The sequence below is a fragment of the Pyxicephalus adspersus genome, chromosome 2, assembly GCF_032062135.1.
Source record: "Pyxicephalus adspersus chromosome 2, UCB_Pads_2.0, whole genome shotgun sequence".
NCBI lineage: Eukaryota > Metazoa > Chordata > Amphibia > Anura > Pyxicephalidae > Pyxicephalus > Pyxicephalus adspersus.
The window spans coordinates 122746060-122770060 of NC_092859.1; the positions used below are offsets into that span (position 1 = coordinate 122746060).

The 24001-nt window shown below is 37.7% G+C and overlaps 1 protein-coding gene across 1 annotated transcript in view; it reads right to left on the reverse strand.

Moving 5' to 3' along the window:
- Positions 1–5343: 5343 nt before the first annotated feature.
- LOC140324408 (proprotein convertase subtilisin/kexin type 5-like) overlaps positions 5344–24001 on the reverse strand; it is a 31982-nt gene continuing 13324 nt past the window's right edge. The window contains exons 4-8 of the mRNA XM_072402279.1: positions 22906–23101; positions 20167–20372; positions 16151–16251; positions 11613–11784; positions 5344–7714 (exon numbers count right to left, since the gene is read on the reverse strand). Of these exons, the coding sequence (XP_072258380.1) occupies positions 7299–7714; positions 11613–11784; positions 16151–16251; positions 20167–20372; positions 22906–23101 (1091 nt within the window). The 3' untranslated portion in view covers positions 5344–7298. The remainder of the gene's footprint in view (positions 7715–11612; positions 11785–16150; positions 16252–20166; positions 20373–22905; positions 23102–24001) is intronic.

A 24001-nucleotide genomic window follows, 5' to 3' on the forward strand; every position in this document is an offset into this window, starting at 1 on the left:
GGACCATTTAAAGGGAAGGTCATTCTGTCCCAGAACTTTTTTTTGTTGTTCGTTTTTAAAAGGCAGACATTTAATTTTTGGTTAAAAATATGGATTCAATGCTCCTTGACAATAAAAGTTAAATGGGTTAGGAAAGGAAGTTAAGGAAGTATTAAATCTATATTACTTTTTTTCCTGTGTCCTAAAGTTTTTGGAATTTTTACCTTATTGTTGCTTTGTCAGAATGTCTCTGACAAAAGCACACAGTTCTATTTTCTTTTTTTTTATATCTGATCCATGTTCCTTTGTTTGGGATTTACTCAAAGGGGGAGGTGTGTTTACTGGAAGTTACTCAAGGGGGGGGGGGATAGGTGTACTTAATATTAATAATATTTTCCCATAATTTGAGAAGGTCCCCTGACTTTGTTCACACCTGATATTGATAATATTTTTCATTATCTAAGAGGATCCACTTACATTGGTCATACCTGTAATCAGAGTTACCCCACAATAAGAAAATATTACCAAGTCATCATAATGGGTGTTTCAGTTCTTCACACTTTCATTGATTGAGTATTGTTTATGAGCAACTTCCCAGTGCAGTCTTACTATGTGCCATATTGGTTATAGATACAGATATACTTAGACTGATGAGACCTTAGTGAATAGTGAGTGATATAAATCAGTACCATTGTACTTAGGCTACCGTTGCCTGAGGCTAGCCTCCACTGAGGACATCTTCCTGAGACACACTTTTCTGGATTTGCTTTCATGCTTGCTTCTGGATAAACTTGTTTTGCTTCTTTGCAATTGCTTATCAATGTGACCTCTCCCAGAGGAACAGGAGGATTCTAGGTATCTGAGTGCCCATGCCATAGGGTATGTGAACTATTGTGGTCTGCAGCACATGGTAATAGTGAGTCCCCAGCCCGGGACTCTGCCAAGCTGGACGCATATTCTTGTAAGCTATCTGTTTCACAAGCTAATGGTCGATCCATAATGCTTACACAGCACTGATGGGAAGGATCGGTTACGTGCACCGCACTGCACAGCAGAAGGCATGCAAAGGGATGCAGACTTATGAAATGTGTGTAGTCTGATGATGTGGGGATGACTACAGGTAGTGTATCTGGTAATATAGATATATAGATAATATAGTATAATCAATGTGACAGGTCTCAGTCCTATGTCTTAGTATATTTTATCATTTACAACAATAATCCTCAAAGTATTAGTGACATGTGCCTATGTTAATGCATGTGCCCTAAGCATCCTTTAGGAGACAGGCGGATTCCAAGGCTCACCAACCTACAGCTGTGAGTGTCTGCAATCAAGAAATACTTCTAATAAAGGCACAGAGTGCCCACGCCTATGATGGACTTGATTGATGGAGTAGTTGGGCATATATCTTTTAAAACTATAATATTGGACTTTTCTACCACAATCATGAAAATTATGGACTGTTTAAGAAAGCACAATAGACTGCGGGGAACTACCTAAATTGCCTTTCTCTTTTTAACATATCAGAAACTTAATTCTAACTTTCAAAGAAAATTTTATTGCATATGCTAATAAATGAAGAATTGAGAATGATGAATGGAATCCAGACATAAACGATCATTGTCGTAGTGTGGTTAATGCTTCGATAGCCACAAGCGGGGGTCTGTTGCACCTCAAAATTGTTTTTAGATATTTATAGATATATGTGAATAGATATATATATATATATATAATGTATGTGTATAGGTGCAGGAATGTTGTGTTTAAATATGGAACCTGTTTTTCTTTGTACTGGCCATCTGGATCACCTACGGGATGTCTTATCAGTGGTTATCAAAGAACCTCAACCAAGGAACAATAAACAAAACAAATAATAAAACATGTCAGTACACAAGATCTAGTTCTCATAACAAACTGGTTACCAGTAGGACCCACAAGGGGTAATAAATCCATCAAGCCTGAGTTAGCAAGAGATGGATGAATAACTGGACAGGTGGGTTGGGTTGATGACCCAGCTGGACCTTTTGTTGACCCCTAAACTTAGATTCCAGCTCCAGATTCACATATCAAATTAAGCTGGGAGGTCCCTCAAATTACATTAACCAACCCCAATCTAGTAGGGTGTGTGTCAACTGATGGTCATCATACAGAACACATCCACTAACCAATCCAAGAGCCCCACGGATACCTAATGGGAATTAACTATATAAAAATGGGAACTGAGAGAACTTAAATCTCTCTTGTCTTGCTTGCTCTTGCTCGGGCTTGCTCTCTTTGTCTCCTGAGGGTCTCCTTAGGTAAGCTAGTAGTTAGGAGTAAGTAGGTTAGGAGTCCTGAGGTACCCATTAACCTCTTAGCATGTAGCTATAAGATTTTCCTGATTGTAGTCTTTTAGGTGTCTATAGTATTATTGCATTACTTTGCCATTTTGTAATTACTATATTGTGTACTAAGCATTATTAGATTATTACAGTTACCTACTAATAACCTTATTTCCATGAACTGTATATATTATTGATTGGAGTTCAATTCAGTAAAAAAAGGTTTGACTTACCTGTAGAGAGGAAAAGGTGCTTTGGGAATGTTAAACTCTGGACTATATTTTTGACTCCTTGTTCCTGATGGTTTATTTTACTCTAAAAAAATACTCTAAAAAGAGGAAGGACCAAGGTGTCCATGGGCAATGTTTGTTCCTGGGAAGGTGATACACTGGGCCTGAATTATCAATGAAATCCGCGCTGGTCGTACTTTCTGGGCATACTTTCGCGCTTCCAGCGAGCCGGTTTCCAGCGGTCTGGAGTCGAGTGCGCTCGTACACTCGCCCCCCTCACTGCCAGCCGGATTCCTGCCTTGATAATAATGAGCAATAGGGGTCACGAATCTGCCAATTAAGGCGATTAGATTTCAGCTGCGCGATTAAGGAGGATCTGTTAAGCTGTCACTGGTTATATATATATATATATATATATATATATATATATATATATATATATATATATATATGTATATAGCTTTGGATTCAATGCACGGTACTTTCGGGGGGTAGCAGCACCTCAAAACAGTAGGTAGGTGCCAAGCAACTGCAGTACTTGTTGTTTGGGTGCACTTGGATAAGTGTGATTGGGGTGAGTGGAATCAGGATGCTTTAATAAGGATCAGATGCAATGAAATAAAGGACACTTATCACTCTGAAGGAACATGGATTTACCAAACTAAACAGTCATACAGTGTAACAAACATACGTACAAACTGTGCATGTACAATACAGAATGATTCTGAATAAAATTAAAATCACAAAATGCACTTGTGTGCTAGAAACATCTTCCTACAAAACTAAATTGACAAACTGCTACTTCTATGATCCCGCCTAAGCAACTTGAACTAGATCATTTTATTTCCATTATATTCAAAGTTATTATAGAATCATACCATCATACTCTCTTACCTGCAATAAAATGGATGATACTCCTTACCTTGATGGAAAATGGGTCTAACGCATAGAAAGTTCCTACCAGAAACAACTGAGTTTCCCCCTCCGCTTTCTATGCAACCCATATTTGAGTCCTCTCTTTAAAGCAAGATTTTTAGTTTCAGGGTGTCATTGCTAGAAGTGTAATCTGATTTTATTTTTATGGATGTCTATTTTACATACTTGACATTGGCTGGGTTGTTGATCTGTTGCTTTGCATTATCATGTGGACTGTTATGCATTATGCATATCATATGCACAGTAATAAGAGATACGTTTTTAAAATACAAATAGGTGTTTGTGTACTTCCCTAACTGACCATACTAACCAAACTATCATTCTGAGAGGGTGCCAAAATGGTGCTTTTTAAAATAGTTCTCAAAAAAATTTTCCTTGCTATGACCCAAATATTTTTCAAGCTTTGATTTACGATGTTGCGTTAAAACAAATGTACTGGTGCACTTGAACTGGAACTACAGCACACTACAAAGCATGGTAATGCACTACCATGTATTGCATCACTAATAATTTTGCATGCACCTTTAAAAGCATGTTAGGCAGCCCATCAAAATAAATGTGTTGGCTTAGCAAAACACACATTAAAGTGTGATATCCCTGTGATATGTAAAAGTGTTTTCCCTAAGACCTACTTCAATCCACTCTTGTTTCCAGAGATAAAACCCGCCCACCGCCCTGAGCCTGTGATCCATACGAGGGACGTGGTCTGCAGCTCTCGCCGGTGCGCCCCCCAAGCAGGGTCCTTCTCCTGACTCCACTGGGGGGTGCACTGGCCAGACCACCGCTGGTCTCCGTGCTCTTGTGGCCCACCTGTCAGACTGCCACGAACCACTAGTGGTCGGGTTGGGGACCCCTGCTCTAAAGTGTTGGAAGTCAGTGATACAATTTAGACTGACTTACATGTTTATTGATTAGCCAATTATTTACAAGCTTTTAGCTTGGTGGGTTTGTTCTAACTCAATCGACAGGCTTCAATAAGAGTCCTGGTGCTTTGGCTGTTATTGTCTTGGATTTTGTCAAAAAGACCTCACGTGCTGACTTCCAGATATATTGCTGGGCACAATAAAGACAGCAATTGATGTGGTCCAAAACTGGTGTAGTCCTATTCTGGAACAAAGATGACATGAAGGACCTTTACAGTATTAAATATGTGCCTGCTATCATAGAAATAGGTTTCATGTAAGGACTGTTAGCCCTGAGATATTTTCATTCTATTCATGTTACCTCTGTTCTACAACAAATCTTTGAAACATCATCAATGAATTATACTTCTAATAATGCAAGAGAGGGAATACCATGCCCGGGCACAAGGTAATCTTCACACATGAGACCTAATTGGGTGAAGGCAAGAAAGACTGTTCTATGATCCCACTTTTTTGATATTGTGGTAGCCTCAGGTTTACCACACAGGTGACTGTTCTTTTAGCTTATAGAAACATCAGGAAATGTTAAAAAATAAAGCTACACATACAAAGTCCATGCAGATAGTACCCTGGCTATGATCTGAATTGAGATCCTAATGCTGCAAGGTCAGAGTGCTAACCACTAAAGCCATCATGCTTCCTAAATAAGTTTTACTACAGATACTTGTTTCCTAAAGACGTGTGGAATATATGCAGAACAAATTGAATATTCTCTTTTGTACTCAATCATGTCCAGATGAAATATGTGTTGTAAAATGAAAACAGATTTGCCTAGTGAATGGTGAATTCTCCATTTGTTTACATTTCTCTTCTTTCCAGGACAATCCAGACATTGAATGGCTCATCTTGTTGACTTTTAGAGAAGCAACAAGAAGGAAGTGATTAAATCTGAAGATTGGAATAGTAAAAAAAAACATATTACGGGTAAATAGAGAGCCATACATCAAATGGGAACATACAAATACCTTTTATTTAAAACATTCTAGAGTTCAGGTACACTTTAAGGATGACTTTAAGAATGACATCTTACAAATAAAAAATGTGTTTAATGACACTTAGCAAGTATTACAAGTTAAATAATATAATAAAAAATATTACTGTAAAAACAAAAAGGTGTGATCAAATACACAATTTATGTGTTTAAATATGTGTGTGTGTGTGTGTGTTTTGTAGTGCCACACAATCCTGGGAGCAACCAATCTTGCAGTGTTACACTGCAGATAATAAAGGGTCCTAAAGAATTTACATATGCTGACCAGTCAGGAAAAGCACTCTAACCAAGTCTTCATTCATCTCTGTATGAGTAAGCATTGGAGTTCACTGAAATCTTAGCTATTTGTCCTCTTTGGAGTGGATCTTGATAGTCTAACAGCTTCTAATGTGAACAATCAGCAGATGATTTTTAGCTGGTATAGCCAACACCAACCCAAAGTTGGCGTTGTGATCTTTAAGAAGACACAACTTTACATTTAGGCAGAACTAAACTTAGTTTGCTTATGCCCCAGGTATTGTTTATCCTTCATTGAAAAATGAAGTATCTGTCCCCTCCTCTGTGAATATCAGCCAATGGGAATTCCCCACATTGTGTTTATTAACAACCACTAAATCTTGTTTTTTTCTACAGAAGTTTATTTATGCTTTTAAAGCATCTGAAGAGAGGAGGGAGGGCTTGTTTTAAAACTTGTTTTACTTAAGAATACGTACATAGTTTAATGTCCACAGTCTGGGCACAGGTGAATTAAAGGCATCTGACAATAAACTGTGTAAATAATAACTTTATATTTTCAAGAATGTGAAAAGAAAATCCCTGTTTACTTATTTCATTTACATATATTTGGATAATTACAGTGACACAGGTTTTATGTAAAAATTCTCAAGGTATTTAGTGGATCAAGCTCTGCAATTTACGGCAGTGTCAGTGACTGCAGTGCTGCTGCTGTAGCATTACCTGTTCTGTTATTGCGGCACAATATGATTTGTATTCTTAATGACAAAAAACTTCACAAATACAGCACATTCAAAAAAACATGAGCTAACACGAGAGCAAATTTATCAGTAATATTAAGACTGCTTTACTACATGAAGATTTTTGCATTATTGTTGATTGCAGTGGTTGGAAGCACGTGTACAGATATGGCAAGGACACAGGCAGGATCAGTGTAATGAGGGTAAGGGGGTTGGTGGGCAGGTGTGATGAGGAGGGAGCTGCAGGGGCGAGAATGGGCAAAGGGGTAGGGGGTCTATTGATTTGACATTAAAGTGCTGTGGTAGATTTCAGTGGTGACGTGGGTGAATAGGAGTTTTGGCAAACTGGTGATCAATGGGAAGGGAGGGGATGTAATTGAAGGTAAGGGGTGAGTACTGCCAGCATTCCTTTACGGCAAAAGCAGCGGCCAAGTCATGGAAACGGGGTTTTTGGTGATGTGAGCTGTTAAAGATAACACTGTCATAATGAAGGCCAAAAAACACTTTTAGGATTCATGGCTCAGGTTTGATGACATCATTTACACTTGAATGATCATCAATAAGGTCTGACACCTCCAAGGAATAAGGCACTACTACAAGCACTGACAAAAAAGTACAAAAGAAGGAGAACTAGAAATATATTTTTTGTAAAGATATATTTATGAAGAGGAGGATATATTTAAGATAAATAGTAGTATTGAGTGAAGTTTTCACTTTTGGTAAAGTAAAACAGATCTTTCTTGGTTTGACACTTCAAAAAAGTTAATTTCTTCAATACATTTTTTTTTTAGGCGACTTGACTTAATAAATCCAGCAGTAAGTGAACTTCAAGCTAATATATCTCCCTCTATGTTTAATACTGCACTACTCATATACATTGCTCAGGTATATGTTGATCGGAATAGGCAAATATAAAAATGACCTACAAAAATTATTTCAAAAAGTCATACTTTGTTAATGCATGCCAATTCCTGCAACACTCTACTATCAGCTGGCTTTAACTTAAAGCTGTACTTTTTGTACACAGTCCCATCTCCAGTGCTGTATACTACATCACATTCATCCATACTGTCTTCCTCTTCAGCATCAGAGTCATTCTTATGAATAATGGTGTCCTCACAGTATGTCATAGCACGGGAACTGCCGTTCAGTCTTTCATAGCTCTGTTTCCAACAAAGGATCTTCTTAGACTTGGCTTGTTTCATAGCAAATACCGCCACTGTTATGATCAACAATACCAGAACCAGAACAGGGGTCACTGCAGAATAATGAGAGATTTTGGGAGGCAATCTGTTGGCGAGCTTCAGGTTCTTTAAGGCAACTTGCTCAGCTTCAACTTGCAGGTGTTTTATGCAAAGTACTACAAGAGAAAGAGCAGAATAATTATTAAAATTTCATAGGAATCTGCTAATTCACTAAGGCAGTACAGAATGCAAAGTGTAGTACCCACTGCAACCAATCAACATACATCCTATATTGGTCTGGCTTCAGTACACACAATTTCTGACTGCTGGTATCAGTTGGTTATATACTGCTCTTTGCTCTGCACTTTTCTGAATATTTTTTTTTCACATTAATATCACAAACATTTGTAATAAACTGGCTTAAAGCAGACCTATATTTAAAATGTTTACTTTACAAAAAAGGGTGCAGCACCTCCGTTTTCTGTTGTGATCGCAAATGGGAGCACAAAGCCTCCTGGGATACCTATGTCATGCATCCTGGGAGGCTATTGGCTGCTACATCTGCGGATGCCCAATTTCTGGCATGTGCAGAAGGAGCTCTTTCTTTAATGGGAGAAAAATATTGCTAATCTCACGCATGCGCAGTGAGATGGGCACTCTTTTTCCCTATCTACATCACCTGCTCTCGTGCCTGTGCAGTGTGAGATTGGGTGACATATGTTGAACCCGGGAGAATAGAGTGCAGAAGATGGCGCCCCTCTGTGCCAGGCCAAAGAAAACTACCAGGATGACACGGGACTCCCAATGGATTGACGGATCTGCATGATTAAAGGTAAAGGTGTTTTTTGACTTTAGTTCCTCTTTGTGTAAAACCATTTCACAGATGCGATCTGTTTAGATGATGTTGAGGTACTAAAGTCCCACTGTGAAAAATCTGATCAGCCAGGTGGATATTGCAGAAAGAGACAGGCGATGTCCTTTTCGCAAAAAATAAGATGGTGGTGAAAGAAGATGGTGGTGCTCTATGATGGAAGGGGTACAGGCAAATAACATTGGTTTAGTTCCGCTTTAAGGTGACAACACACAAGCGTTAGGTATACAGTGTAAAAAAATTAATGTTGAGAACTTGTCCTCCACCCAGATCCAATCAACATGGGGTGTAATGCACAACTGAAATTAGGGAGAATGTGATCATTTACCTGAATGTGCATGGTCAGCTTTTGATCAGCAAATTACTACTAACTATATAATGTGTGGGTTTTGCTGAATGAATATACATTCAGTCAATTCCTTAAGCCCTTAAACTATATACAGTAGTTGATAATGTTTACTGATATACCATCTAAGGAACATCTAAAAATGTGAATTTATATCCCCAGGAAATCATCATCAAAATAGTACAGTATATTATAGAAAGTCGATTTTAGGCCACGTACACATGCCAGATAATTCTTGACTATTCATCTTGTGTGAAAATCTGACATGTGCAGAGCAGCCCCTTGTTGTTCATCAATCAGGAACAACCGTTGTGTACTCCTATGGAGGAAAGCACAGCAGGGTACTGCTTGCTCATCATTTTTCTCTTCTCTCCTTCCTTTGCACTTGTACTTTCATCCATCACTGACCAGTCAGGTATCTGTACCTGTGATATTCAGATATTAAGTAACTATCATGCCTTATCTTTATTGCGAAGCCATTTAACTGATAAAAGTTGACTGTTTTTTTAGGCTTCTGTGTTAAGTACATATGATTATAGATCTCATCAGTTTCATGTATTCCCTCAAAATCACTGGTGTGAACAGACTGTAAAGTGGCTAAATCTGAACTCTGCTCACTCTGCAGACATATTTGCATCTAAAACTCCAATACTGACTTTGTCTTTACTAACACATTCAGGATAGTGTCAGTACTGCATTAATTCTTGTTTCTGAGAACATTTAATTGATTTATCTCACTAGTTTACGTATTGTATTATATTGTAGACTTGTTTCTGGTTGTTGTCCCGCTAATAAAATGATTGTATCTTATGTATCTATATTGTATCATGGACATATGGTGGATATGGTTGTATCAGATTTATATTTTATGTATCTCTGCTTCTAGTTGTCTTGCTATTTTTCACATTGTGCCTCTGTGGACATGTTTCTCTGTCTCACTAGTATACTGACTGTATCTCTTTAAGAATGCTTCTGAATGGGCCTGATTTATTAAAGTTCTCCAAGGCTGGAGAGGATACACTTTCATCAGTGAAGCTGAGTGATCCAGCAAACCTGGATTGGATTGGATTTCCTAAAGTCATTTGCTATTTGCTGGCAAATATTTTGAATTCTGAACCAGATCTATTGTAGCTCTGAAGAGATGTTTTTGGCTATCTCACTAGTTTACTAATTGTATCTCTGCAGACATGTTTCTAGTTGTCTCAAATATTGATTGTATCTTTCATATTTCAGGTTGTCCTGTTATTACCATGATTGTGAATATCTTTCTGGTTTTCTCAGTATTATAATGTTTGTATCTCTTTGGACATGCCTCTGGTTGTCTCAGTATTATACTGATTGTGGCTGCACAGACATGTTTCTGGTGGTTTTTACTGGTATACTGGTTGTATCTGTTTGGACATGATATATATAGCAAACATTTTCCTACTCATTTAGTTCACTTAGGCAACGCAGCTGTTTTATTTTAAATACAGAAATTTATATAATATTTAAATATTTATATAATAAGTAAAATCCAAACTGAATTTTTGCTTACGTTAATAGATAGGTGAAGGGTACACAGCTTCATCTTACATTACATTTGCAAAATGAAAGTTCTGTACTCCTTTATCAAATCAACTCCAAGGGAAAAAATGCTAAATTACTTATGATACCTTATCATACAAATCATGAAGTTGTAAATGATATTTTATATCTAATAAAACTAAATTATAAAAAAGGAAGTTCCTTTAACCTTTATCCTACCAAACATCTAACCAATAAAAATATATCAAATAAAAAAATATGCATAGCACACATTACATCAGCTCTCTCAGACTCTCTATCTGTCTCTCTCCCCCTCCCGTGCTGGGCACCACCTCCACCATTGACTTCTTCAATGCAGTAACTTCAGCCCCCAGGGTGATCACAGCACACATGGCTGTTTGATACCCAGGACCAGATGCAGGTCTAGTTCTCCAGGACTTTGCACCTTTCTGTGGGGTGGACTATGTGGATTTAGTAGAGTGTGAATTAATAGGAAGACTTCGGTAACGAGAGGGTAAATGTAAAGGTTAAATGTAAGAACAGTTATTGAATAAACTGGATATCTGAGTATAATCTGATCCAACCTTGATGTCTGCTGTTCCAGCTGTGATATGTTCCTTAATATATTATTTAGTTATTAGTAAATATTTAAAAAATAATACATTTCCACACTTCCGCTGCTGGGGTAAGGGGACATTCCCTATCCTCCGTATGCATTGCGGAGGAGAGGGATTTCCTTTCAGAGGCATTACTGGTGGAGGATGGAGCCATCATTGCGGGATTCGAGAGAAAGTCTGGCCTAGTGTGCCTTGACCTCCTGAAATGGCCTAGTGGACAAAAAGGTTTGCTGACCCCTGGTCTTGATAATAAAAGATATAGCAGCTTTGGCAGAAGCGGCATAACTGATTTCAGTCTCTGTAGCCTCCATGATACTTCTGAATCATAGAATATCTTATTCTAAAGTGGAATCGTGATCTGTGTTTTATACAAGGCCTCTGTTCTGGCAAGCTGGTTGTTTTTCTATACATTGCTGCTAGTGTCAACACACAATGTTGTATTTATGGTAAAGCAATCACTGCCAACATAGCTTTCCCATCCCTATGGCTTGTACTTGAAGGGGATCTCCCATAATTCTTGGGGGGGTCTTTTCTTCCAAGATCACACTGATTGGCAGTTGGTAGGCAGTGGTTGTGTCTGGAAACTAAACTCACGGAAGAACAGTTGAATGTTAGAATGAAATTAATCTTGAGGAAGTAACTGTGTCACAATTTGCATGGTTTTTGGATTAGAAGAATAGGATGAAGCAAAAATGTTTGTGGCATATACATACCAGAGTTCAGGTCACAAAAACAGCAATCGTTCTGATCATTCTGTGAATCACAACAGCTGATGCATCTCATTTCTTCAGGTGACCAGGCACTATTGGTTTTGCATGTTATGCAGTGATTTGGCCCTGGGCCAGAGCAGTGCCTACACGACATATCACATGGTTGGCAAACACCCTGCAAGATAAAGAATTATATCTAAAGTAGTAATAGTATATAAATGAATATATTCCTCAATGTGTTTTACACAAAAAAAAACTTTTTTAAAAAAAGTTTCTTAATTTCGCCAGCATTTAGGAACCAGATTGTTAGGAAGTGCTTATTGGGCCATCGATTCTGTGCTGTGCGCCACTGCTACTGCTGAGCGGTAACCCCTAGGGGTAAAAAAACGATGCTGAGAGCGGTGACCCTGAGTCACACTCGGGGTAGCTAAAACAGCAAAATAGAAAAATAAATCGAGTCTTACCTGATCCGCCGGCGTCCTTTTCTGCGATCCCGTCCTTTTGCATCCTGGCATCCTCTGCATCCGATGAGTCACCGGGGAGTTCCCAGTGACGTCAGTGCGTGCAGACGTTCCGTTCGAGGCGTGGCCGGAATTTCAAATCTATTTGTATTGCATTCAATACAATATAACTGCATTGAACGCAATACATTGGATTTATATGTGTAAAAGCAGTACATTATCTTTCATTAGCATTTATTTTACAGTATATTATAATGGTATGAGTATAATATTTATTTATTTTTTTAAACAAGCGCTGTACACAGGCAAGATTCTTGTCCAATATCGTCCCCGAGCCAATTATTGGACAAGAACCACTGCAAATGTGTATCCAGCCTTACTCTGACTGTAAGATGTCATGTGCATGATTGTTAAGAACCACAGAAGATGCTGCCATTGGAAGATGTAAAAGGCAATGTTTCGCAATAAGCGAGGATCCTTTAAGAATACAAAGTTTTTGCCATAAACACCAATGTACCATCATGGCACTCATTGTGTGGCACACTTTTGTTATTCCACAGAAATATGGCCTTACCATAAAAGGGCTAAATGGCTGTGATTTAAGACAAAATAATCAGTTTATCTCCTGCATAGGACATAGGGCATTCTTGGTTCCTTATGACGTAAAAAACGAAGATAATGATCAAATTATACCCTTCTATTAGTAACAGAGCTTCTATGTCCTATGAAAAAAACAGGTTTATACTTTAAATAGTATTTTGCATGCTTTTTACTATTGTAGGACCTTACCCTTTAGACCAATTTTAGATATTCAGTGGGAATAGGGGTTCCTAGCTGGCTCCTGGAAATGCCCAGTCATGGGGAACTGGTAACCGAACCACAACCTCACTGCCCATTTCAGCTTAGCCTTACTTTTGCTTGGCTACTTGTTTCTCAATTCAAACAAACATGTTCCAAAACCAGAGTGACATTTCATTGAATGAGTGGCCTAAAATATAAATCTCTGTCAAAGATAAAAGAGTATTTACACATTCGTAATGCAGAAAACTATGTAAGGATCTGCCCCCAAAAAAATGATTTACATTAATAAATATTAATGAATATATTACAAGTCAAAGCCTGGTAATCCGTTATTATTGATGTAATTTATTCATATGAAATTTGGAAATTTTTTATATGTGTGTCCCTGCCTAAAATCCTGTATGACAGTTTATAAACTCTTCATAAAGAATCTGTGTCAAATGCTCATACCTATGGCGTGCACCATGCACTTGTAGTAAAGTAAAAATTAAAAAAATGCTTCCTGCTTCAAAGGAAAAATAAGCCCCTGAGTCAATGGTCAGGAGTAAAAAATACCTCTGAATGAGAGTAAATATGTAATAAGAAAATGTATACGCTGCACACATAAACATGCACACAATCTGCACATCGTATGCAACTATACCCACAAGTTTATGGGGACTCTTGGTAATGTTGAGGCCCTGAACCCACATTCCTAATTGTCAATCTTCCTGAAAGACTCAACCTTAATGAACCTGCTCATTCAGATTGAATCTTCAGCAACATGGCATACCAGTAAAGTTTCTTTTTTAGGCCCGAAATGCCTTTAGTGCACCTGTGTCTCCATCACCTTATAACCGTGTGCTGTCTTGCTTTCCACCAAATATAGCTATCCAAAGCCCTGGCTCTACCACCAGTACCCATCCTTAGGTATTACTCCCATGCTTCATTAAATGCTCCCTCTTCATCACAATGCCATGTCACTATTTTTTTGTGTGTGAATATTTAATATATAAATTGCAATGGTGCCCATCAAAAGCTGGGGGAAGATGTTTTGCAGTCTGCATAAAAACCTGGTTAGGGTTTATAGCACTATAGCAGAGGCAACGTATACAGGAAGTTAAAAGCTCACTGGATTTTGGGTTGGTTAAATAGATATTTGTGGCACATGTAGATATACCAAAATGCTTTCAAGTCTATATTATAAAGAGCAAAGTAAATCTTCAAAATAAAACCTATAAAAATTAGAAAATAGTATTATTTATATATATATATATATATATATATATATATATATATACATATATATATATAAAATTAGAAAAAAAATAAAAGAAAATTATGAGACTCAACTAAGTTGATTTAATTAAGATCAATTGTTAGGTATCACATACACTTAATTTTGAAATAGCCAGATAAACTTTATTATACAAAGTCTAGCCGACATATAGAGGTTGTCTTAATTGTCAAAACACGTATAAAGTGCGTGTAACATGGATCCTGGGGCAGTGTAATTTTCAAGTTGATACATATAATATTTTAACGATGCGGAAGATAGATTTACTCTAAAAGGATATTTGACTTTTGTATTAGGTTTGTTCTCCATCTAGTGGTAAAATAACAGAATAATGGCTGTTGGTTTGTATTTTAAAATTAATCTCTCCATTTCTCTATTTTATAGGTAATAAGAAATAAATGTTTTACTTTTTACTTAATATAAAAACATCGGAACTTTTTGCTAGCATGTTGATACATGACCTAATATATCTAAAATGCTAATTAATATAATATGTTAGTTTTTCCATTGTTGCTGCCAACGTTAATCAAATGCTTCCTCTTTATCCTCATGTGTTATGCTAGCTCCAACAATAAATATTCTTACCAAAGTTTCCAACTGCCCTGGCACTTCAAAGCCAAATATTAGTAACACAACCCTTCAAAGGATCATATAAAGTATATAATAAGAATATAATTGTATTGCCTTATTGAAGGGGGAAATTACTTTAAAGAAATCCTGCCTGTCATGTTACACATGCATGGTTTGCCTTTCATTATGTGTGTCCCTTCTCTCTTCCCCTAGCTTCTGCTTAGTCTCTTGTCTCCTTCCCTCTTCTTCATTCTGTCATCTTCTCTCATCTCAGTTGCATGCTCCTGTTAGCTGCTCACAGCATGATTTTTTGACCTATCCATCTGTTCATCGGTGTATGATCTGCACAGTTTGGAATAAACTTCTTCAAGATCTACAAGGTGTCCTTTGGCATCTGTTCATCGGTGTATGATCTGCACAGTTTGGAATAAACTTCTTCAAGATCTACAAGGTGTCCTTTGGATTGAGTCACTGTCAGCCAATTCACCTAAGACTGCAGTTATAGCCATCTCATCACAACTGTAAGTTATCGAGATCACACTGTAGGGTTTAGTCTGAAGAGGCAGAACACTGCCCTTAAAATTTCAGATTAATAAACTACTAGTGTCTGATTCAATCACTTCTACATACTGAAAACTGTGATAGTTCACCACAAAAGATTCCTTGTTAACCCTACAAATGGCCAGAACTACTAACCAGAAATTACACCCTATAGAGTTTATTGGGGAGTAACACCAGATTCCGGGCCGTCACATTTCAAACAGAAATCTTCAAAATTTCAGAAAATTCAACCCAGGTCAGCACACTGATTATAATGATGGTAAGCGATGTATGGTGGTACTGAAAGTCCATGACATAGATTCCTAAAAAAGATCTTCAAGTAATTATTAAACTCAAATATGCATGCAGCATATGCCAGCTTCAGTTTTTGCCTTCACTGAAAGAATAACTGTTCTTGGCATCTGCATTAATTGGTACCAATTTAAGTCTTTAATGGTCAGTGTTGTCTCCAGCCCAGGCAGATTCACTCATTTCAAAATCAGAAGTATCTGACCCTCACCCTGTGACTAGGGAGTCAGAAAGTCAGTGTCAGAAGCCTTAAAGCTCTATTTGGTGTTATGACACAGTTAATTAGCCCAATTTCAAATTACCAGACCACGGAAGATATAGCACAGTATAAATATCCAATATAAATATGTTTTAATGAGTTAGGTTATGCATACACAGTGATGTCTATGTGGTCAGCTGTTACCCTGAGCTTCTATGCTTCCCAATAGGGACATAAGTGCTTTATAGTTTTTTAGTACAGTAGTAAAAAGAAAAGACAAAGTATGTCTACATACACGATCCACATTTTATAATTGATTCCATGACATGAGTGAATCTTGGGTGAAAACACTTTAATAAATTAACCCTAATGTGTGGTTTCTTACATCATCATCTAGGTAGCGATGTTCCTCACACTGTGGATAACAGATCCCTGCTTTATGGCTGCTGCCTCGGTCACAAGTTGTGCATGCTTGAGCTGAAGAATCTGTACAGAGTAAAGAAGAAAATATCACTGCATTATCATCTTCCAAATACCAGACCTATCAAGATCCTGATTTCAATGTTTTAATATTTGAACTGATATTTATTAAAATGAGATAAGGGATTATTTCTACCTAATTACAGGTATATACAAACATTTGTTTTCTCTCCGTCATGTATGAACTCCTCCTAATTAAATACCTCTTCCTAGAGATACACCTAAGTCCCCTATGCCTTCATATAATCTTCTGATAATGCCCTTGTATGATTAAATCTCAAAGAGATATATTTTAGAGCAGCAGTCGCCAACCACTGGTGGTCCACGAGAAAATTTTGGAGACACGCACCATGTCCCCCGTACGGATCATAGGCTCGGGGAGGTGGGCAAGTTGTGTCTCTTGACACAGGCTCAGACCTGCGATGGGAGAGTGGGCAGGTTCTGGAATCATGACATCACTCTTTTTGGCAACCACTGTCTAAGGTTGGCAACCACTGTTTTAGAGGGTGAGATTCTGGAAGATTTCCAACCTTACATTCCCGTGCTGACAATCTAAGGCTAAGTCTACACAGACTTATAAACTCCCATACCACATTTGAATACAATTATGGGCATTTTTACAAGCATTTAAAGACATCCTAAAGCAAGCCTAGAAATGCTTATAAAATCTCATGATCTATTTATGAGTGTTTGTAGGTATTTTAGGTGTTTTAATGCAGGCTTTGAAAAGCCAAATATGAAAGTTATGGGTTAATGGAAGCGTTTATAAACACCTATAACCCTTCTATTTGTTCTCAATGGAAGCATTTATAAATGCTTTTAAACACACAAATTGTGTCATCCACAACTCCCTTGTGTGGTCTGGCCCATTGGAATGAATGAAAATTTCAAACATGGGCATTTCAATGCTGAGTTTAAACACTGGGGAATTAATCCATGTAGATTTAGTCGTAATTTAGCTAAAAAAATGATGTTTTGTAATATAGTTTTTCCTAATTTATGATTTACCTAAAAATTATTAGAACAAATTCTAAATTTGGTACCCCAGATACTTTTGTGAACCTCTGATTCAATTTTCAATCCCTCTGATTTCAATTTTCAATTCAAGATTCAATCCCACTGGGGCTGTAAACCGAAGGATCATGATATTAGGGAATGGTACAGGATAGGGAATATAGAAGGCCCCTTTGGATGTGTTTGTCTTATTGATTTTAATGTATTTAACACATTTTTTTTTAAACAAATGCTCATGTTTGTTTATAACTTTAGTTTTATATTGCCTATAAAATATACGTGTGTCATGTATATTTTGAAATTTCCAAGTTGCTTTAAAAAGGCTTGCTTCTCAACACACAACAGCATTTTATTAGGAATGAGATGTAGACACTGATTTGGCCTTTTCTAAAATACAAGAAGGTAAAAATATTTATAAGGTGTGAAAGTGTCATTCACTAAGCTATCATCCCCTGTAATTTATAACATGTGCACCAAAAACACTTACCTGCACTGCTGTAAGTACTGCTTAATAGCTTTATATAGTTTTACTATTTTATACCAAAAAACTACAGTTTGGGACACTGGGGTTGGTTTACCAAGAGGACATACGCTGTTTTCTTAGCAGTGTGAATTATCTGCTTAGTTCACTTACCTCAGTGAATGAGGTGAAGTGCTGCTGGCTTCAGCAATTCAATCATATGCAGAGAAAAAATACTGTTTTTTGCCCATGATTGTTTTTTTCAAGTAAAGAGAATGTATACCACATTCACCAAGCTAACATCTCTTATGTTTTACAGTATGGACAGGCATAATGTGGTTTTTGGTACTGTAGACCATCCACTTAATCACAAACTCATAACAAACAACTGTGTTGCAGGTAGACTCTACTGTAACCTACAAATACAATTGTTTTTTTTTTTTTTTTTGGAATACAACAGGTCATATGATTGCTATTTACAAATACAAACCATGCGCTCCATTTGTATCAGTGACAAGTGCTTTCTCTTGGTTTGCTTCCTATCTGTCTGACTGCTCCTTTCAAGTTTCTTTCAATGGTAATTCCACCTCGCCCACTCTCCTCCCTGTTGGTGTTCCCCAAGGGTCAGTCCTTGGACCGGTTCTCTTTTCTCTGTACACCTCCTCTCTCGGTAGTCTCATATCCTCCTCTGGCTTACAGTACCATCTGTATGCTGATGACACTCAAATCTCTCTTTCCACCCCTCATCTGTCTCCCTCAGTCCTGGATAAGGTCTCATGCTGCCTGTCAGCCATCTCATCATGGATGTCTGACCGATTCCTGAAACTCAACCTGGATAAAACAGAACCCATCATCATCCCCCCCTCAAATTCCAAATCCCCCCTGACATATATCTAACTGTTAACAACACTGTTATTCGGCCCTCCCCTCAGGCACGTTGTCTTGGTGTCACCTTTGACTCGGCCCTCACATTTACCCCCCATATTCAGAATTTCCAGGTCCTGTCACTTTCACCTACGCAACATCTCCAAAATCCATCCCTACCTGTCCCCTGAGACCACCAAACTCCTTGTACATGCTCTTATCATCTCTCGTCTGGACTACTGTAACCTCCTCCTCTCTGGTATTCCACTAACCCGACTCTCTCCTCTTCAATCTATTATGAATGCTGCAGCCAGACTCATCCATCCTTCCCACCGCTCCTCTTCTGCTGCATCTCTTTGCAGGTCTCTTCATTGACTTCCATTTCACCGTAGAATCAAATCCAAGCTCCTGTGCTTTGCCTTCAAATCCCTGCACAGTTATTGTCCCACTTACAATTCTGACATGGTAAAAAAAAAGTACTTCCCCAGCCGCTCTCTCCGCTCCTCCAATGACCTACTAATGACTTCCTCACTCATAACCTCATCACACGCACTGTTACAAGACTTCTCTAGAGCTGCTCCAACTCTCTGGAATGGTCTTCCTCGTCCTATTCACCTTGCTCCTACTTTCTGCTCATTTAAAAGGGAACTCAAAACCTTATTTTTCAAACTTGCCTACCCATCCTCTTCTGCCTTTTTAAACCCTCACTACTTCCCACCACTACATATCTCCCCTCCTATTGTGTGTAAATTCCCCCACCTACTAGATTGTAAGCTCTTCGGGGCAGGGTCCTCTCCTCCTGTATCACTGTCTGTATTAGTCTGTCATTTGCAACCCCTATTTAATGTACAGCGCTGTGTAATATGTTGGCGCAATATAAACCCTGTTTAATAATATTATTAATAATAGATGCTATGCTTTAGAATCTCATACTGGCTGCAGTAAAATCATATAATCAACTATTGCTTGAGATTAATACCGATAATGATTCTTGCATGCTATATGTCTGACAAATCCAAACAGGATTTTTGTTATGCAATTAGAGGGTGGATATAGGTAATTTATTGGGAAACCCTGGAAGCAGCTTTATGTGTACTCTGCACTGTTGTTGTGCCATGTGGGCATGCAATCTAAGGCTGTCTGTAACTGTCTTAATAAAAACTGGTGATTCTCTAAAGTATTATTTGCAATTATCTGGTTGCTTTGCTTCCCCGGCTTTACAGTAAAGGAGCGTGAAGGACAAACATGGCCCATAATACACCAGCCTGACAAGTATTTAAGGGTTATTCAATGTACACAGGTTGATTATCAACGTTGCTGTAATTTAGAGAGGGACTTCAAAGACAAAAAGTGAGGGATCAAAAGTATTGTTGCACATGTTAGTGGATCCTGATAGTCAATAGACTCTAATGAAGACAGTAAGATATGATCATCTGTCCTTTTTGACTTGGAGGTACCTGCTTGTCTGTAGACTTAGCAATAATTAACGGCTGAAATATTTAAGTGCATTTTAACCTGCTTGACTAGGGTAAAACTAATAGTAATAAATAATAAGATTGTAATAGTAATAAATGGAGTCTTACCATTACACATTTTACAGCTTGGGTGGCACTTCCTGCACTTCTTCTCGTGCAAGTAAAACCTCTCGGGACAGTGACTGACACAGTGTGTAGTTCCTTCCACCTGCAAAGTGTTTGAAGGACATTCCAGACAAGAATCCTGACCTGGTCCAGCACACAGTTCGCAATGAGGATCACACTTCTCACATCGACTGTTGCTTTTGAAATACCTACACAAAAAGAAAAGTTATACCATTTAATAACCATTTAATGAGAATTTTATGCTAGAATTTTTTATTGTACATAATAAATTAGCAGACTTTATAAAAATGAGCGTGGACACAAAGACCTATCCACCTAAAGTTTGGCCCAGGGTATAGACACCCCCACGCCTTGGAATTAGACCCATTTGAGTTCTTCACCACTCACATGAGATATTAGAGCTGTACTAAAAGGAATGTATTTAGTGCCCAATTTCCTTTTGTGGCTTTATGACTTAGGGCAGGTGAACAGTCAGAGCCAATAAGAGAATCAGAACTTGAAGATTTCCCCAATCATAGTCACATCATCATCATATCATCCTGTGAGCGATGAGCTTGCTCATGGTCAGTGATCAGCAGCTTTTATTACAAGTGTAATGCCAGGATAGTAATGCCAAACGTATGCCAGGATATTTCCCCATTCAGCTGATGGGGATGATTGCAATAGAGCATCAGGGTGCAAGGGAGCTGTTTACTTTTCTAAAAATAACAACAAAGATTCTAAAGTTAATTTCATTTTTTAACAGATTAGAACCACCTTCATGATTCTGCTTTCTATAAAAACTTATTTTTGTTTGAAGGAAAGCTAAAATCTCAGTGCCTATGTTATCAACTTTGAAGATTCACTCCACAATGCTTATAGCTAGAGAGGTGAGTGAGGGTCAATTTAACATGTTTTTACTGATTGTTCAGAATGTGTAAATATTTTGATGTGCATAGTCTAGACCAGTGTTTCCTGGCTTTAAACACAGAAAAACCATTGAAATAACTTTTGGGTCTTGAGGGAACCCAAACTATAATTACTATATCCACAGCTCACAGTACATTAGTGTGATAGTAAGTGGGAAGATCAAAAAGATCACTGGAATCTACTAAATTGACCTGAGAATCACAAACTCCTCATTTCTAAAGGATGCCCTAGTAACCTCTGGAGGACCCCTAGTTTAGAAACACTGGTCTAGGCATAGGTTCACATTAAACAACTTTAGAAATGAATACAAAATCCCAATAATGAGATATCAGTTGAATAACAAACATTCCAGAACTACCACATTCTCTGTACAAGAGGAACAATCACATTTTAGTTTTATATCATATAAGGAATCCCAGCAAATGCACACACTGTATTGGTTTCTACCTAAGACACTAGAGACAGAGAACATTAAGGGGATTCATAGCAATAGGATTTTTTTCTTTACTAAGCGTTATATTTTATTACAGTCTGATATAATTATGTATGTTGTAATGAGATCATTTTAGGGAGGAAATAGTTATGAGGACGAGAGATGTGAGCTTCTCATATTCTGTGTAGATTAGTTGAAAATATACTGCATGCTATAAATGAGATGCTGAAAACTTTATAGCTTTTCCCCAATGCTTTGATGTTTCATCATTTCCTTTTTTTCTCTTTGCTGTCACTCCAGGGGAAGGTGAATGCATTTCAGAATGTAGATTGTAACTTGAGAAATATTGAAGCAATAACCCTGTAGTTTTCTATACAAAAAATAGTACAATATCTGGAGCGGTTATCATGTTTTTTAAACCACAAAAGAGATCATAATCGATCTCTTAATCACATTTAATTCTCAGATCGTACTAATTTCCATAGACAGATATAGGGTTGGACTATAAGCCTGGAGCTAATCATAAAGACACATGAAGCACTTCACCTTGGAGCACTTCTGGGTATAGTGAAAAGCAAATGTAGTCAATTATTATTATTATTATTATTATTAATATTCTTATTATTAATAAAAAGTATTGCTATAGAACCAACATATTACACAGCGATGTACAATAAATAGGGCTTGCAAATGGCAGATAGATACAAACAATGACACAGGAGGAGGAGAGGACCGTGCTCGGAAGAACTTAGGGGGGATGTAGCACACAATAGGAGGTGGGATAAACTTGGCATTATTTTATGGTGTGTGTGGTTTGAAGTGTATCATCTTTTCCTCCTTACTGTGCTAAGTTTTAGATAAAATTAGGCAGGGGATACACTGACAGCCTATTAACGACCAGCAAGCATCACAGCCAGCAATGATAACACCCAGTGTCAAGGCCATCAGTGATAACCCTGCCATGTGTCAGGACCAGCACAGGGACCTCAAACAGCACAATAAAAGATGGCACATCTAGTAGCTGACATTCACTATACTCAGAATCGGACACCATCAGCTTACAAAGAGGAGGGAGGCTTGTCTGTGTGATTGACATCAGCAAAGCAGAAGTCGTGGCATAGTGTACTGGATCCAACAGAAATGGAAGTGATTTGGCAGTGGGTGCCAGAATGAATGAATCAATGGCAGCCTCAGACAGACATACTGGTGCCCTGACACACACACACAAGAAAACAGTTGTATGATAAGAAAGATCTGTAACTGCACTGCTTTATAGTTGCAGTTGAGTGCTTTTAGAGAAAAGTGTGTTATAGGTGCTTTGTGCAGAAAATTTAATTAGAAGTGAAGAAATACACAGAGTATCACAAGGTTATATTTACCCAGGGGGACAATGTAGAATACACAGGTGAAGGAGTTTGTAGTATCCAGGTGCACACACGTCACAGTCTTTAGCTGAACCTCCATTGCACGTTGTACATACTTGGTGGCATCTGGAACAAAATCCCAGTGTCGTCCCATCTGCCTCCTCACTAGTGTTGTATGTTCCACTGGGACACTGCTTTACACATGTTCCTTCTGTAACAAAGGCATATATATCAGTCAAAATAAGTATACATTACAAAATAATACAGTTATATATATCTCCCCTGAACGAATGTTTCATTTTATTTTCCTCTTCTCCTTTACGTATTTCTTTAATTATCTCTTGCTTATAAGTTATCTTTATTACATTATATGTATTTATATTTCTTTTACAATATAACTTAAATTGTATCATTTCATGTTACTTCATTTTCATTGTACCATTAGATAATTTTATTATTATACCTTGTAACCTTGTAAAACTCAATACAAATTATTGTAACAGACAAACTAAGTATACAAGTAGTATAAACCAACCTGCATATTTGTTGTTACATCCCTAAAGTAATAAATAAATCCCTAATGATACTATGGGCCTGATTTATGAAAGCTCCCCAAGGGTGGAAGGGGTACACAGTCATTAGTGAAGCTGGGTGATCCAGCAAACCTGGAATGTATTTCCTAAAAGTCATTTGCTATTTGTTAGTCAATCCTGGATCAGATCTATTCCAGGTTTGCTGGATCACTCAGCTTCACTGATGAAAGTGTATTCTCTTCAACCTTGGAGAGCATTCTTAAATTAGGCCCAATAAGTGAATAAGCCTTCATGTGAGGCAGCAACAACTCTAGGGCTTATTAAGTCCTTTTTTAATGACAGAAATAATATTGGCCCTTATCCAATTAGCTATATTATATTTCTTTTCAAAAGAGTATAAAGAATACTACTGGGGTGGGTTAATGTATGTGTGAGCTTGGATGATGTGGAATTCATCAGTAATGTGATTAAACAAAATTATTCATGTTTGCTGACATTTTGCTTTTGCGTGTTTATGGAAGATGTTGCATACCAGACTGTATTGGTGATTTGTGGTGATGAGGTTTTGTGATAACCTC